Source organism: Dermacentor silvarum, chromosome 4 (assembly GCF_013339745.2).
Source record: "Dermacentor silvarum isolate Dsil-2018 chromosome 4, BIME_Dsil_1.4, whole genome shotgun sequence".
In the NCBI taxonomy this organism is placed as follows: Eukaryota; Metazoa; Arthropoda; class Arachnida; order Ixodida; family Ixodidae; genus Dermacentor; species Dermacentor silvarum.
Genome location: NC_051157.2, coordinates 139643187 through 139660096, shown reverse-complemented (window position 1 = coordinate 139660096; position 16910 = coordinate 139643187). Strand labels below are relative to the sequence as shown.

Genomic DNA, 16910 nt, shown 5'->3' with positions numbered 1-16910 from the left:
GGAACACATCCTTAATGGCTGTAGTCAAATGCTTGTGGAAATGTATGCCGTTTAGTAAATGAGGGTAAAGGCTAGCCACCCATTGTCGGCATTGGCTCGCTGGTAATCACTAGCTTTAAAATAATATTTGCAGTGGCTATTATTTTAGATAATAGTTGTGATAGCATATACCTTTTAATACCCCGGTCACACGGGCCACTTTCAGTGGGGATTGGAGTCAAATTTCTCGAGTGCGACTGACTTCCTTCCACAGCTTGTGCAAATGAGCCAATGGCAATTCAGAAATTCGATCCTGATCGGGCTTGATTGCCATCAAAAGTGCTCCCTGTGACTGGGGTATAAAACAAACATGGTTGAAATACTTGTAAAAGAGTGGTTAATGGGTTTGACTTCACTGTAGTCATGCTAGTGATGCAATGACAGCTAGAAAGAACCTGGAACCGTGGTTTTGCGCTGCCTTTGTTGGTAAGGAGAAACTTCCTCCTGGATACTTCAATAGATATGCTGCATGTTTAGCTTTGAATGAACCAGTTATTTGTGAAGTAACTTTAGAGCCAAGAGCTGCTCTGCCTAAATTTGTCCTTATACAAGCTTAGCATACAATTACATTGCCAATTACATGCTCGGTGTGAAGCCTCCAGGATAGGTTATAGTTGTATGCACCTGAATGAGCCTATTATGAGGAGATAGCTTAGAGAGAATTACTAATTATATAAAAGTATAGCTTCCACTTTTGATTTCCACTTTTGATCTCCAGCAAATTTGTGGGTGTCTTTAGGTGCTTGTGTATATTTCACAAATTGGTGTACTTCAGTGCTGTCTCTTTGCAGATACAGAAAACTAATGATCTTTGGTAAAAAGAAAAAATAATAAAGAAGAGAGAATGCAGTCACAAAATGCTATCACGAGTGCTCCATATGGTTTTGTGAGGGTGATTGGCAGACAGATTGACCCATAAGGTTTAACATCCCAGCCCAACACTGGCCATGATAGGTGCTGTAGTGGAGGGTTAAATTATTTTGACCATTTGTGGTTCTTTACAACAAACCCAAAGCGCACTTCACAACTAGCAAGCTTGCACATTCCACCACCATTGGATTGTAGCTAATGAAGCCGGGAATAGAAACCCATGAACTTGTGCTCTGTAGAAATGAAGCACTGTAGCCACGGACAAATTGCATATAAGACATGGCATATTTGCCACTGCTGCAGTATGTACATGCTGTACGTACGAATAAAGGCCAGTAAATGAAAGGACTACTACTGCTTCCATTTTTTGTGGTAATTAATATTAGATAAAACAGTTGAAGCCAGTTTTCTGATCTCATCACACTACATACAGGGTGTCCCAGCTATCACGCAGCACGATTTAAAAAAAGAGGAACGGCGTTACGCAAAGCCAACCTAGTGCGTATTGTTTCCAATACGGTGGAGTAGCCGCCCGTAATTTTTTCGTTACTGAGATTTAATTAATTCATTGTAATTAATTATCTAACTCGAGAAGTACTGCCCTAATTATCAAAGTGTCAATGAGAAAGTTGTAGAGCAACATGAAAAACTCCCGATACAACTTTCTGTTGCTCAATACGTGCTACATAAATGTGTATTTCCGAGCGTGAAAGAAGCCCGCGAATACACGCAAAGTGCCTGGAGCAAAGTGCCACCACTGTCCTCGAGCACACCTAATTCGGCACCCTGGGCAGGTGGGAGGGCACATACACCTCAGTGGGCAGGCCATGCTGCTTTTCAAGAATATCTCATTAATTTTCGTATGCAAATTTCCATCTTGCATGCATGGTCTCCTTTGTCTGCTTATCCTAGATAAATAAAAAAAAATGATGTTCTGGGTTTTTTACATGCCTAAACAATGATTATTATTAGGTGCACCATAGTGGGGGACTCCAGATTAATTTTGACCTCCTGTGGTTTTTCAACGTGCACCTAAATATAAGTATACCCCACCTCGACTGCTACTAAGTTGGCCTGTTTATTTTGGGCGAATTCTGACTTCTCTTTTCAAATCAAGGGCAATTCTAGACCTCACCAACCTGTGATCTGAGCTTTTTATCCTACTTAGCACCTATACATCTTGCACATGCTGCAATAACATGCATCATCAATGGTGCAAAGTTAAGCTCACGCGGAAAGGGAGCTCACCGGGACCCAACCACTCCACCAGCATACTTTTCCTTCACAAGGCAGACCTGGTCCCCAAGGACCATAGAAACCCTGTATCGTCGTCTTCACCTGAATGACGCTTTTACAAACAGTTATCTGTGCCTATTTAGAAAATCTGCCAATCGCTATTGTGACAGCTGTGGCGCTGTACTAAAAATGGTTGAGCCAGCCTATTGGAATGTCCAGCCGATAGAGATGAAAAAATATCTTATGAAAGGCAAATGGACAAAATTGTTCGGGTGCCTCTGACGCCGAGAAACACATTAGGTCTGATGCCTTGGTCTGGCGCCAGGTTTTAAACTTGTTGCTTGCTTGCCTTCGGGAGATTGGCTTGCTTGACAAGCTTTTTTAAATACTTTATAAGCACATTAGAATAATTGGAACTTCATTTTACAGTGTAAATACCCAGTCCACCTTCTTCATGCCTTTGTTTTCTTTATTGTATGGACACTCCAGGCGAATTTTCGGTATCATCGTGATGTTTCGTATGAAGTCTAGTGATTAAGATCTTATTGGCGTTTGCTGTGGATGTGAGGGAAAGTGTGCGAGGGTGAGCTGAGAAGGATGGTGGCTTGATGAGCGCTCTCTTTTCATGCGCCCAATGTGAAGGTCACGTGGTCAAGCACGTTCGAGGGGGTGGGGGGGGGGGGGGGTGCAGGTGAGCGAGTGTCCTCCTTCAGCCCTCTAGTCATGGCTGCGCATATGCGGCCTGCATGCCCTATCTTTAATGTAATCTGCAGCAGGTGCAAATGTGGGGCAACGTTGCTTCATGTGTGCCATCTTCCCGCATGCCAAGTGACATTGGAGGTCGCGCCATCTTAAGTTTTGGAGACACGTTGCATCTCTAAGACCAATGAAATTCATGCTATCCCCAGTAGAAAAAGAATAAATGCACCAAACACTCGCCGAGACAGGCAGGTAACTTTATTGTCAGGCATTTACTTCACAGTGCACACACAGTCATTCAATACCAGCGCTTAATTTGGTGACGTTACCGGAAGTTGTCCACACAGCGCTTGTGAAACAATATGAGGTATCATTATATACAATCACAGGTACTGAAATATTCCCACCAGCCTGGTAAGTATATAAAATGAGGATTTCTAAAATGTGCCCAACCGTGCAACCAGACAATACTGAGCCCTAACAAGTACAAAAAGAAAAGAAGCATTTCGATGACTGGGAAACTAAAATCAGAATTGGTACCAATAGCTCGAGAGTGCGTCAGCCCCCCCCAAATAACTGGTGGAAAGACGATGAGGGCCAATAACCCATAGTGAGTAACTAGCACAAAGTAGCATGACTAAATGTAGTGAAATGACTGTTAAGACTGTGCAGTCGAGGACATGATCAGACATCGATAGAATCCATACAAAAAGAAACGTAGCGCCATTGCAACATGCCTACTTTGTTGAGCTGTGTGTCTACTTTGACACACAGCTGCTTCCATACACCGACAGAAACTCCTGAAACTTGGAGGTTCAAGTTAGATCACCCCACAGGTATGCAGCCCTCTGTCTTTCTGATGCACAGACTATTTGGTCCACTTTGTGAGTCGTTCATGCAGTGCTATCACAAGGAAATGCTGACATGTGGGGTTAGAGTATCATTTCCCAATATGGTATTGCATCTTCTACCATAAAGGAAACTTGAAAGGTACAAGGAAACCCTGCATGAGACCACGTAAGTATACAAATACCAGTACCAGGCACATTGAGATGCACACAGTCAATATAAGAAGACAAAGCAAGCCTCGAAATGCAAGTACCAGTCTCGTAATTCAAGCAGAATTCGCACTCAGCCCAACTTGCGCGCAAGATATGTACAAGCCTGTTTCTTTTTCTTTTTTTCTCACTTCCACCAGTTGCAATGATCATTTAAAAATTTCATATGTTCTGATACTGGACATATAAAAAATTTCAACAAGAGATAGTGATTTATATACACATAAAGAAAACTTTTTCGATATTTAATGACTATGTTTTTTTTTTTTAATCAAAAGAACCGTGAGCAAGGGAACTTAAGTGTGAGGACGTAACGTGCAGCCATTCGAGACATGTCATGCACACTGTTTCACCATTTCCCATTGTAGCATGCGCCACAGCTTTTGCTTGAGGGAGAAAAATCTGTCAGCATTACCTCCGCCTTCTCGCACGTCCATGGGCTGATGGGCTGCTTTTTACTGAAAGGCAGAGCATGCATCCCTTGTTCAATAGACAGGGAAATGCCAAGTCTGGACGGAGCCCCAGTCCCATCATTATGCCACCACAGTGAGAGATGATCAGTTTACAGAGAAGAACGTCATTTAAATTGAGAGCAAAATTGACTGCTGATAGAAGTGCCAGAAGTGAGAAATTGAAGCTCCCCACCGCTTCTGCAAGCATTCTTTTTCCTCGCCAATGAAAGGAACATGAGAATACTAATGTTTGCCTGATTAACTCATTTGGTTGCACATAGCACGTAAGGTTTCCAGCAGAAAGCTGTGACATGGACAGAAAGAAAGACAACACACGATGCACCGCTGTTGTGTGTTGTCTTCCCATCTCGATTTCCCGTCCCTCCCTGTCAGTGCTTTCCGCTGGAAACCTTTCTTGCTTTCTCGTCGTGAAAGGAAGGGAGCACTTTTGCTACGTGCTGCTGCATCACGCTGCTTCACAGCACTTGCCTTTCTACTCTAACATGGGTACTGTATGTCTCACTCCCATCTCACTCAGCTTGTGTTTCTGAGTGCCCCGCAGCAACGCCAACCCCTACATGTTCTCACTTTCGGCACATCCCAGCCACCCTATTCCCTCCCAAGTCACCACTTCAGGACTAAGTTGCTAATACCACTACAGTACGTCGTCACTAAGCAAGGCCAAAGCAACAAGATTAACACTTTCGAGTTGGCATGAATTCCTTGTTCACCACCTTTTACAAAGGTGGCACTGACAAGAAATTTTGTACGGATCCTGAGGTGAACCCGAGACATCTTTAACAGCTGTTAGTGGATTTGTTTTAAATGAGACACTTGATCACAAGGTCAGCAACCTGTAACCAATGGAAAGAATCTGCAATGCACCACTGTCTGCACAATTAGGTGCTGCCTGGATGAATTCTCCTTGCAGCTGGGTTATACCCAACAAATGGAAGCTTTGTGTGAAACTATCCAGCTGGAAGCCTCGTTTGAAATTAACCTGCTGGGCAAGTAAGCAGCTACCAAGTAAAAAAAAAAAAAAGAGGTCAAAAGTGAAGTCACCCTTAAAATGGGTAATCCCGACATTGCTCAGCCACTCTCACTCAATTTTGGTTCTGACACACTCCGGTCCAGCAAACAAGCCATTCGCATCCACTCTGAATCATTCAGCACATGCATAAATAAGGAGACACTATCGACCAAGAGCCAACCAGCACAGAGTGCAAAGAAAATGCAAAGAAAGTGCAAAGAAAGGGCAAAAATTATGCATAGGTAAGAATGTTGCATAGGTTATCTGTGACAACTCTTCTACACACAAAAAAAAAAGATTCACTCAGTGCAAGTGATAAGAAAGGGTAGGAACAATAAGTGAGTGTTGCAGGCAGTGCTGCAAATATGCCATCAGCAGGCAAAAAGAAAAAAAAAATGTAACAATGAAAGACTGGCTGTGTACCACACACAGCTTTGAGCTGTTGCTGTTTTCACATTTCACCTAGCATGTAACAAAGGATATCAGTTGTGTTGCATCTTACTTTTAACATAGCCTTAATTACTCCAAATAGGTGTGTAATCCACTAGTGCTAGTTGGCTCTATCATGGGCACTCTGCCAAGCGCTTTCTTGAGCAGAAACAAGCTGCCAATCTTGCAATGGCCATGAGAGGCCCCGAAGAAAAGCTTCTTGCTGCAACTAGGCAAATTGACTGTCTACACCTTTTTTTTTTCCACTGGCAATTGTGGAAAATGCGTCGCCAATGCATCTTGTTTCTTATTTATGCATGTGCATCAAGTATTGTGCTTACTCTCAAACGTGACACACACAATCGACTAGCTTGCAGGCCCCACTACGCTGTGGCACACTATCCCTGTCGCAGTGACCATGGCACACAGAGGCCATCATGGTGGAAGACAACGGCAGGCTTGAATTTGTGGCAGGCCTGGCCACAATCAGCAGCGGATCTTGCACGGTGCTTGGAACACGCCCGCCCGAGCTTGCTGCTCGTCTGGAACGAGAGAAACAAAAACTTACCACAACTTGCTGCATGTACTGCAATGAGAAGGTTGAACTTGCACCAGTAGTCGTTACTGATATTTTGGGCTGTTCATGCGAGCGTAAGCAACGCTGAAAAATAAACAACATTACACAACCTTTGTAGATTGCTTCAGGTAGCTGCGCCAAAGTTGCCCTATAAATGCCAGGTCTCCCAGATTAACTGCACAATGTATAGATTCTGACCATTTTGTAACATTGTACGGCTGAGAGAAATGTCTCTTGAAGTCGAACATTGTAATCCTCATGCGCAAAGACCACCACAATTATGGCCACTTTCTAATAAATCTAGTCGGTGGAGCTGAACCGTATCAGCATCACTACCATGGAGTTTGCCATAATACAATTGTAGCGGCATCACATCAGCTGCACAGCTAAAGAGAAAATGCTAATACAGTGAACTATAATTTTGTATACTGTAATCTTATGGTCTCTTTGATTTGGCTGCACTTTTTAATCCTATTTCTCAGCGGTGCTGTGCATGGTGCCCCACAAGTTCATGTTCCTCGTGGAACCTGCAAACTGAAGAGATAAGTGCAGGGGCAGACGAGCAGTATCTTCTGGTTCAAGCAGTTAAACCTCTTCAACAAATGCGTACGTAGGAAGGCGAAGGGCATTTTTTTTCCCCTTATCTAAATAATCTATATTTTGGTAGTACTACGTGGCGGCAATGGGCCTCTTCGATTATCCGTTGCTGACAGTCCCGGACTGCCCGCGACGGTGCTTTCAGCCAATGAGCGTTGCGTATGCAGTCTTTCGGACAGTCCGGGACTGTCAGAGACGGATAATCGAAGAGGCCCAATGAAGGAGAAGCTTCGGGTGTTATTTTAAAAGCTGGCTATAGATGACAGTGGCCACGCAGCCTCCATCAAATTGGTTGCAGTCCTTGCCAAATGCAATGCTGCAGACAGGTGGCTTAACATCTGGCCTCCAAGCTGCCCTGATGGTCTTGGAGGCCATGACTTAATATCACACATTTCTGGAGGCCTCTCTGTAAATGGCTGCGCCAGCATCAATATGCCTTGGCACCTTAGTTGGAGGCGGCTTATTGCTTTTTGCATTTATGTGCTCACGGACGTATCAGATCTGGCAACATCCTTTTTCACCTGCATCATTGTTAGCTGTGGGTGATGCCAATTATGCTTATCATTATTTGTGATGCTACTCACATTCTGCAGGCTCTGCAATAAATGTTCAAATCTAGTCATGTTGATCAACTGAACAATGTTTGCATTACACACCTAGTATTTTTTTGTCTTGCTCTAGGTTTTTTTTCTTTTTGCTTTTGATCTCAGCAATCTGCTTTGCAGTTATTGTGTGCCATTCTATGAGTGTTCTCTTAATCACCCTATAGCTTACAACGGTCATCAGAAACTCACTACAAGGTCTGCAAATTCGTATGCGTGACCACTTTAATTTTAAAAGAGCAACCATGATAGTTTCAGAGATCTTACAGTGTTGCTTGCTCTCAATTTACACACTAGTAAGCCTAGAACTTGGTACCCCTTCACTGATCTTGAACATAGGCTACTCAGAGCGAATGCAGATACCATTTCCAGTCACTGAACACCTAAATCTAGGCAGAAAGGGAACCAGAATACACAAACAAAGCAAGCAAGACGGGTTGCTTTTCCAGGCGACAGCCAAACTCATTGCGCCAAGCTGTGACTTATAGCACCCAGGCATATTTGTTGCTCGCCACCAGATTGAACCACAGTGTATTCAAATCTACAGCACAACGGGCCTATAGGACTGAGATGATCAAGTGATTACAGCAAGTAAAAAATGCACTTACACACAGCTACGACTGCGTTTTGACACAACTGAGCTGGGTTGGCTGTTTGCTACAGAGAAAGGCCGCTCTGTTCAACTCTAAGACGGTGAATGCACCTCACACGGAGCTAAAAATACAGTTGAACTTCGTTATAACAAAGTCGCGCCTGTCACAAAAATAGCTTCATTATATCCAATATTTGTCATAAACGTATATTTGTTACGTTGTAACAGCACTGAGACAATTTTTATTTACTTCGTTATATCTAATGATTCATTATATCCGTGTTCATTAAATATAGGTTTGACTGTACGGTGTAACTTTTGGTACAATGTTGGTGGTACAGCTATTCCTACATGAGAACGACTTCTACACAAGTCTTTGTACAGCACTTCTGGGGGGAAAAAAATTGCCATCATCTCCACAATCTGCAGTCATACCAGACAGCTGCAGGCCGGACAGGAGGACGGCACCATTCCACTCGTCACTGCCATCACAGCAATCACAGATGCCATCATTGACACGCATGGAAAGAACATACTTGGGACTGTGTGCATTGTGCCGCTGGCAGTAGAACCTGTGAACAGACGACATCTTCAAGTGGCAGTCCATCTTTCCTCGGGGGCAGACACAAAATCACGAAAAAGAAATAGAGAAAGTAATGCTTGATAACAAGAAAAACGGGCTAAAGAAACTTTCCAGCAATAGAGAAATGGCCAACATTCACCTATCTGCACACTAGAAGGTCGGCTTATGCCAAGATTTGGGAACTTGCTTTTTTTTTTTACTTCTTAAAAGCCCCGTGCCAATTCTCATGCAAGAAACTTCAGATTAATTTCTACAAATTGTTATGTGCTACTGCTAAGGTGTACACTAACATGTCACATTTTTCTCCGACACAGATATCACAAAACATGTTTCAGCTCCTTTTGGGCAACATGGGAAAGGCACAGTCTTCACCTCATCAATCAATCAATCTCTATTGTTTCTTTAATATGTATTGTTATGCAGGCAGAACCCCCAGATCACTTTCAAGAGTTGTAGCAGAGATACGGCCATGATTATGATCACCATCAGCCTATTTTATGTCTACTGCAGCAATCTCTAATTATCTGTCTTGCGCCAGTTGACCCCATCATCCACCTGCAAATTTCCCAATTTCATCATACCAACTACTACTCTGCCGTCCTCGTCAGCGCTTCCCTTTTCTTGGTACCCATTCTGTAGCTCTAATAGACAATCAGTTATCTACCCCACAAGCCACATGGCCCTGCACCAACTCCATTTTTTCCTCTTAATGTCGACTACAACATCAGCTACTTTTTTTTGCTCTCTAATGCACACCGCTGGCTTCCTGTTAGGCCTATCAATTTTTGTTCTATCGCTCCCCCCCCCCCCCCCCCCATAGCGCATTTCTTCGCTTTTTCTCATGCTTCCTTGATATCCTCCGAGTTTCTGACTTGTAGCTAAGCACTGGTAGGATGCAATGATTGTACGCTTTCTTTGTCAGGAGTAGCCTCCTTAACACTGAATGCTTGAGTGTGTAGATTGAAGTTTCTGTAGTGATGCCTAAGCTGGATGTACTGCCTGCATGCCCACAAAACAGCTACTGCCTTTCGATTCGGCCCATTGACAGACTGTTAAACAACTTAACAGCTACTGATGTCTGGAGTCTGCATTCATATAGTCACGTGCTATAATGGCTGAGACAAATTCAAGGCTGGAAGGCGTTGCTTCAATCAGCTAATTTCCTTTGCTCGGTCTCTTGACTGATGTGGCTCAGACCTTGGTCCAAAAAGAAAAGGGTACAGGTGTGCAAATGATCAGTATAGGCGGAATCAAAAACACGGTAAGCTTGACTTTTTTCCGGTTCCTTCCATTACCTTTGGCGCTTGCAGTACACAAAAGCATGGCCTTCAAGCTTCTGTCAACTCCAAGGGACTCATCACCGCACGTGTGAATTGGACACCACCCATTTCACATACGAATAGAATAGTACTTGTAATTAGACCTGCTTGATTTGATTAATTTATATTCAAAAGATTTTAATGTTCCTTTCTGCCGAAATATATGGCATAACAATGATAACTAGCTTCACCAGGGGAAAAAATAAACTTTGCGAGGCAGCTGCCTGTTATAAACCTACATGAACCAGAATAACTAAGCCATTCCTGCCACAATCACTGACTTCTCTGAATGATGGCGATGCGGACAAAGCATCGCCACAAATCAATCAATGTTTCCTTCTTTCTGAACGACTAAGCTTTTGGAGGCATGGTTGATGTGCACAGGCACCAGTATCAAAGATAATGCAAGGGTAAGTAAATTAATTTTGCCTAATAATTCGTACTAATCTGATAAACAATGTTCTCTTGTCATAAAAGATATGCACAAAGAGTACCAGTTGGTCTAACTGCCAGGTACGTTACTCAAGGAACAGCATGGCACATTAACCTGATTGCATGCTCTCAGCGCACATTCCGTCTAGAGTGGGGCCACTACATATGGGTCTCCCTCGAGTGGGAAGCAGCTAAACGTAGTCCTGAAGATGCGGTGAAGAGCAAATTAAGGTTTAACATGAAAGGTCCGCGCAATCTATTTGCTAGCGTATTGTAATCTAATGTTAGCAAATCTAACCGCTTTGTAGCTGAACTAATGCGGAGCATACAGTTGCTTAAGCTGCCTCAGTGGAGCAATAGCAATTGCCGGGCCTTGATTCCTACCCGCTGCTCCCTCACCTTCCATTGGGACAGGCACTTGTGCCTGGTTCGTCCGAGCCGTCCTTGCAGTCGCAGTAGTCGTCGTTCACCTGGTCGTAGCTGATCACACCTGAACTGCGTAGGCACTTAAAGGTCTTTCCAGGCACGTAGCGCATGGCGTCATGTGGCGACACACCGCGAACTCCGTGAGCAGGAAACTCCACCTGCGCGAGCGGTGCCACTCCCGACCTTGACGTACTGGAACTAACAGCCGGAGCAGCAGAGGAGCTGCGACTCCTCCGTAAGGCGACGCTGACGTCAACTTCGCGCAGCGACAGCAGCTGCCACATCATGTAGAAGAAACCAAACAGGAAGAGCGCGGCGACGACATTGCGGCGCTTGAGGATGTGTCTGAGAGTCCACGCCATGACAATTCATGTCCTGGTCCTGCGCTCCTGCGGTCAACAATTTTTTTTTTCTTTGAATTAGGTAAATTCTGCAGCTCTGAACGCTGAAACCACAATCTGATTACGAAGTAAACTGTAGTGGAGGGGCTCTAGACTCATTTTGACCAACTGGGATTCTTGAACATGGACCTAAATTTAAGGACAGAAGCCTTCTTGCATTTCACCCTCATCAGAATACGGCCACTCTGATCAGGATCGAACCTGTAACCTTGTGTTTAGCAGCCACCACCATAGCCAGTGAGCTACCACTGCGAGTTCCTGAGGTCAAACAAGTTAAGAAAGACAAATATATGCAGTGTTTGGTCAGCACAAACGTAAAACCGAGGCAAGAGGATACAGCAAGTAAAGTCACTGCTGACCAAACAAGTTTATTGATGCTTTATGAAATTGATGGCCTGGAGAAAATAATCGAGAGCAAACGTGCGATTAAACTGAGCCAGCTAAATGAGAGCCCTATCAGTTGCGATAGTTACACACCCCAAACCTGAGAAATGGGACATGGGGGATGTCGTGGTGGCTGATGATGATGAATCTGGTGTATTGTAGTGCAAGTATGTCATAGTGGAAAGCTCCGGATTAACTTTTAGTACATTAATTTAATTAAATAGCACCTATTTATAAGTATAATAGAGGTTTGTTTGCATCCTTCCCTCAATTAATATGTGCCTCCTATGACCTGGCATTTAATTTGCAATCTTTCATTTGTCAGCAGAACACCAATAGGAACTACACATCCACGAAAGATTCGTCAATACATTTTTGCAGTACAGTCGAACTGTGTTAATTAGACCTCTCGCTAATTTGAATGCACAGGAAAACCCCCGGCGAGAAATGATGCATTGCTATGGAAGGAAAACTCATTTAGTTTGAACGTGAAAGCATGCTGCTTTGGTTATTCCGACACCTACCAGTAGATCCACATGTGTGTAGCGGTTACTAGAAGCCTGAAAACATAAAATTCAGCAGGCCGTGCTACTACTTCTTCCAGGCATGAAGCCGTTTTATTTAAATTTATTTTTGTCTTTTAGTCGCCAAGGCTCCTGGCAGTGAAGCCATCCGGTGCCACTTGTTTTCGTGTCACGCTGAGGAGCATTTAAACATGCAGGTGCTTTTTGCCTCATGCCGGTTCAGATGGACTTCAAGAGCAAGAAACAAAAAGACAGTGCAGACTACTTCAAGTACAAATAAGAAAGATTTGAAATCGGTCATTTTGCCATGACTTGTTAATTCGACCTTTTGGTTAATTCAACCAAATCTTACCCCTTACATGTTTTACACCATTTACAGCGACAGCTTTTAGGCCCTTCTACAGCCATGTCACATCTACCATGAGGAATTTATTGTCCACGCCATCCACAATTCATCGATAGCATTACCATTTGTCATGGCGCTCTTTGGCCATACCTGGCCCTTGCGCCATAAAACACCACACATCATCATTTTGGCCCGACTACCGTCAAATTAACGGTAGTTGACTGTATTGTTTCGTGGCAAGAAATCTAGACATCTTGTATGTATTTGAAAAGCCAACGTTCAGTTTCGTCTCACGCGATTGTCCAGGCCGCGCCGATATCGCTGGCCTAAGCCAATCTAGGCCAATCGCGTGAGGCAAAATCGAGCGCCGGCTTTTTGAACGTGCACAGGATAGCAGCCCTGGTTTCCATACAGCTGCTGATCGACTATCATGGTAGAATTGCGCATGTTTTGTAACTGCCCCCCCCCCCCCCCCTTCACTAAACGCTCGATCAACAGCAAGTACATTTCCTGTGTCTCCTTGGTTACACAATAGCAAACAGGGCAAGTTTAAGCATCTACAATTAGTAGTCCTCAGCTTTTCCATCATGATAAATGCCTCTCTCTCTCACAGTTAGTAGTCCAAAGTAAAGACGAGCACTTGCAGATGGAAACACATTGTGGGATAAAAGTTGGTGCCTCAGACAGGCTGGCCGACATTCTGATAGGTGGACCTGTTTGTCAAAGGCCTTTGACAAAGATAGCCTGTCTGAGGCACTTTACCCATTTACCTCACTTTACCCCTTTAAACCCACAAGTTAAGAGTGAGGTTCAAGAAAGGAAAAAATTGCCATCCACTTGACTGCAGCACAAAGCTACAAGCTTCACAGCTTCGTGCTACGATTGGGTGGATCACAATTTCTTCCTTTCTTGAACACCACTCCCTCTTGTGGCCTTCCACAGAACTCATTTGCGACAACTACAATTGACATTAAAAACCAGGAGCTTTGCACCAGTACATCAGTGAAAATGAGACAGCAAAGGTTGGGCAGGGGCTGGACTGCATTTGTGCTTCCTGTAGCTACATATTTCCACGTTTTAAATAAATATCAGGCAGCCTCAACATGAGTCAACTAGGAGTGAATCATAAAGGCACCACATTTATGAACACAGTCTGTTTTACTATACTTACTATAGACCAATGGAAAAATTTAAAGGTATGCACGATTGCTCCATTCTGCCACAGAGTTACAATAAACGTGATAGAAGGTCATAGAACAGCATAGAATTCTGTTCCCATTTCAGTTATTTTCAGGCAATGGCTTCTGAAAGCATGAGTGTGATGCAGGTGCTACTGCGCATGAAAAACGTCTAGCGTTGCATCCTGTGTACAGCCTTTCGTTCTCATCCCACGTGCTCTAGTTAAGTATATCTCAATGCTTGAATGCGTAGACAACTTTTTGCAGAATGAACACATTCGTTCATCCCCCCCATCGGCAGCCTGGCAGGTATCTTTTGCATATTGCCTCTCCAAGCTGTCACCTTCATCCAAAATTGCTGCCAGCTGCGAAACGTAGTTTTTATTTCAGATACAAATGACATATCTGTGCGTTTGTTTGTTATTTTTACAGCAGCATTATACAACACGTACTGTTTCGAGAAAACATTACTTTTCACAATGAGCTGCCTATCAGTGATGAAAACATCATGCCCCCGCTTCTGTTTAGTTTTATTATTATTATTGTATTGTTCGTGCATACAATACAGATCGCTTACCTCTCCAGTTCAGACCACACTTTCTTTTATTGCTACAGCTCACGTGGCAACCAAGCAGCGCCGTGCATCACCCTGTTCAGGAAACATTAATCAAAACAATTATTTTCACTTTCGCTGTTAAAACACAGTGGCAATCCAACGCCACTTCTCGCATTTTACCCACTCAAAATGCGAGTGAATCATTGCTGCAGCGTCCTATGGGCGAATTGCATGAACTGCAAAAATGTCACCGGTGCTATGTGTCCCACAATGCCCAAAGGCAAAATTCCGCGATTTGACGAAAGCAACACATTCTCAATTAACAACGGTGAAATCGCAAGTTTACGGCGTACATCCCGTTCGGCGGATAATCTACATTAAAAGAAAAACAGCGTCTTCCGATATGCGCGGACGCGCGAAACATGAGTCGTGCTAGGACAGCGCCTCCGCCAGTCTGCTGAACCACGATATTTTACCTGTAAATGTCACACTAATACCTTAGGCCAAGATCGCACTACAAGGTCGCTGGCAGTAAAGTGTTAGAAATGAACTGCGCCGTCGATCATGCTCCCCGATTAGGGAGGGGCTCGGTCATATTTACAGACGCTATCTCGCGTTAGCGCTTTCCGGTCTCCGTGACATTCAGCGCGTCGGATCGTTAGGAAGCACGGTTATCGGCAATAGGGACACCCAGTGGACAGAACTAGCACAAGAAGTCGTGCGCAGTAGTTTCCGGCACACACGACGCAAAACAAACGGGGGCAGTGTCAAACACCTCGTTGCCGCTGGAGGAAAGTCCTCGCGTAACGCAAGATCAAACCGCCGGTCCACGCAACAATTACGCCCTCTCCCTGCTTCCAGATAGAACAAGTGGCGTTGGAAATTACGCGTGCAGCGTCTTTTCCTCAGCGACCCGGGCAAAAGCGGGCCCCGAAATAGTGCTTGTTACGGCACAGGCCAACAGTGGAGAAAGCGGCGTGTGCGCAGCCGCTTTTGCGAGAACAACGCGCACGATCGGTTGTCCGACTCCCGCAAAGGTGCTATTTCGGGAGCTGACAGGCTTTCGAACTGCCCGCGTTTTGTTTTTTTCTCTTCTCGCTGGGCAAGCGGAAATTAAGCTCGCCGAGGCGGTTCCACGAGGAAGTTGGGCTACAATCGACAGGGGCCAGAAAGCAAGTCTCACCGGCTCGAAGACGAGGAGCGTCCCATTTCGGTCCGCGCCTCGCCTCGCGCGGCGCCACCGCGGAAACGACGCGAGCGCCGCCCGCGCATGACGAGCTTCCGCTCCGCTCTGACATGTCGTCACGACTTCCGTCGGCGACGAACTTCCGGCATTGCGTAACTTCCTGCTGCGCCGTCGCTGCCGCGGCGGCCTGGTTTTTTTTCAAGATGGTGTCCGGTCGTGTGTGAGCGAACGTCGTGTGCGACGGCTAGTGCAAAATTTCCCAGTGTTTTTTTGGCTCTCAGGATGACCCGTGCGGACGCTCCAAATTGCCAATTGCATCGCATCTATGTGGGACTTGAAACCTCTGTCTAGATTCGGTGAGTGGGACGCCTCTCCGCACCGCGGACGGCGCAGTTGTTCTTTTCTCTCTCTCGCTTTTGTGAACCTCGAGAGCTTCGGTTGCGGCGATGTGTCGCGCCTTCGCGTTTGTGCCGACTTCGGAGTGACTGCTCGTTCTCCTTGTTCGACTCGGCAACGTCGACCTTCGCCTCCGTTGCGCATCCTATGCCCTAAAGCATTTGTGAGACTTCGGAACAAAAGAAATCGCGGTTCGCACCTTGGCGCTTCCCTCGGTCGCTCGCAGCGGTGCCTCGCCGCGGTTAACGCCAAGCCTCCGAACGAGTTTACACAAAATTGTAGCCCTAAGTTTAGGTTTAGGGCCCCGCGTTTCGTGTGGGAAGCGATTCGGTTTCGAAGTCGGCGTTCGTTTTGAAACATCGCTCGGCGCACGGCCGTCGTGTCGTCCTGCGGGAACATCCCGATCCGCGTCCCGAGATCATCGCGTCCTTCCTTCGGTTCCCGAAGTCGAGGCGTCACTTGTGGAGCTGAAAGTTTGTTCGCTCCCTAGGCGTGCGTGCGTCGTCCGAGTCGTCGTCCTTCGCAACGCGCGCTGTGCTCCACATCCCCCGATCCTTCGAGTGCGTCGAGAAAAAAAAACTGTGCTCGCCCGTTGGGACACACACACACACAACCGTGCCCGACTTTACACGTTGCGCAAGGGTGAAACGGCGGCGGCACGGCGCGAAACGCAAAATAGAGGCCAGGGCCCCTCCCCCCCAATTTTCTGTTTTATTTACGCCTTCTGACGCGCCTGCGCCGCAAACCTGCGCGCTTCGCTCGCAGCGTCTGCTCCTCACACACACACATGCGTGCGCCCTGATCGCGCGGTGATTCACGACGTCGCGTTTGTTTTCTCATTGGAACAGCATTACGGTACCCCGTGTGATCGTCATCGCGCCTCGATAAAAATCGAGAGACTCCAGCGGGAGACGGATCAGGTGTATGCGGCGTGCCGCCTCTAATCATAATTTGTCGTCGCCGGCGGCGGCGCGGAACGCCGACGCCAACAGGGCGCT

General features: G+C 45.6%; 2 protein-coding genes across 5 annotated transcripts in view; one reads left to right on the top strand and one right to left on the bottom strand.

The window, feature by feature from the left end:
• Positions 1-3085: 3085 nt before the first annotated feature.
• Positions 3086-15602, bottom strand: LOC119450672 (uncharacterized). Of its 4 annotated transcripts, XR_007466504.1 has the most exons (6): positions 15514-15590; positions 14352-14423; positions 10915-11330; positions 8617-8753; positions 5378-6355; positions 3086-5241 (listed from the first exon to the last, which is right to left on the bottom strand). XR_007466504.1 is itself a non-coding variant. In XM_037714183.2 (5 exons), exons 3-5 carry the CDS (start codon positions 11301-11303, stop codon positions 6300-6302), a joined length of 582 nt encoding a protein of 193 aa, XP_037570111.1. In that variant the 5' UTR covers positions 11304-11330; positions 14352-14423; positions 15514-15590; the 3' UTR covers positions 3086-6299. The 4 variants fall into 4 exon arrangements, 3 of the variants coding, with proteins under 3 accessions (XP_037570111.1, XP_049522092.1, XP_037570110.1); XM_037714183.2 differs by having other exon boundaries at positions 3086-6355; XM_049666135.1 differs by lacking the exon at positions 15514-15590 and adding an exon at positions 14807-15472 and having other exon boundaries at positions 3086-6355.
• Positions 15603-15717: 115 nt separating this feature from the next.
• Positions 15718-16910, top strand: part of LOC119450673 (E3 ubiquitin-protein ligase RNF19A-like) — a 90977-nt gene continuing 89784 nt past the window's right edge. The window contains 1 exon segment of the mRNA XM_049666129.1: positions 15718-15872. The gene's annotated coding sequence lies outside the window, so the exon portion shown is untranslated.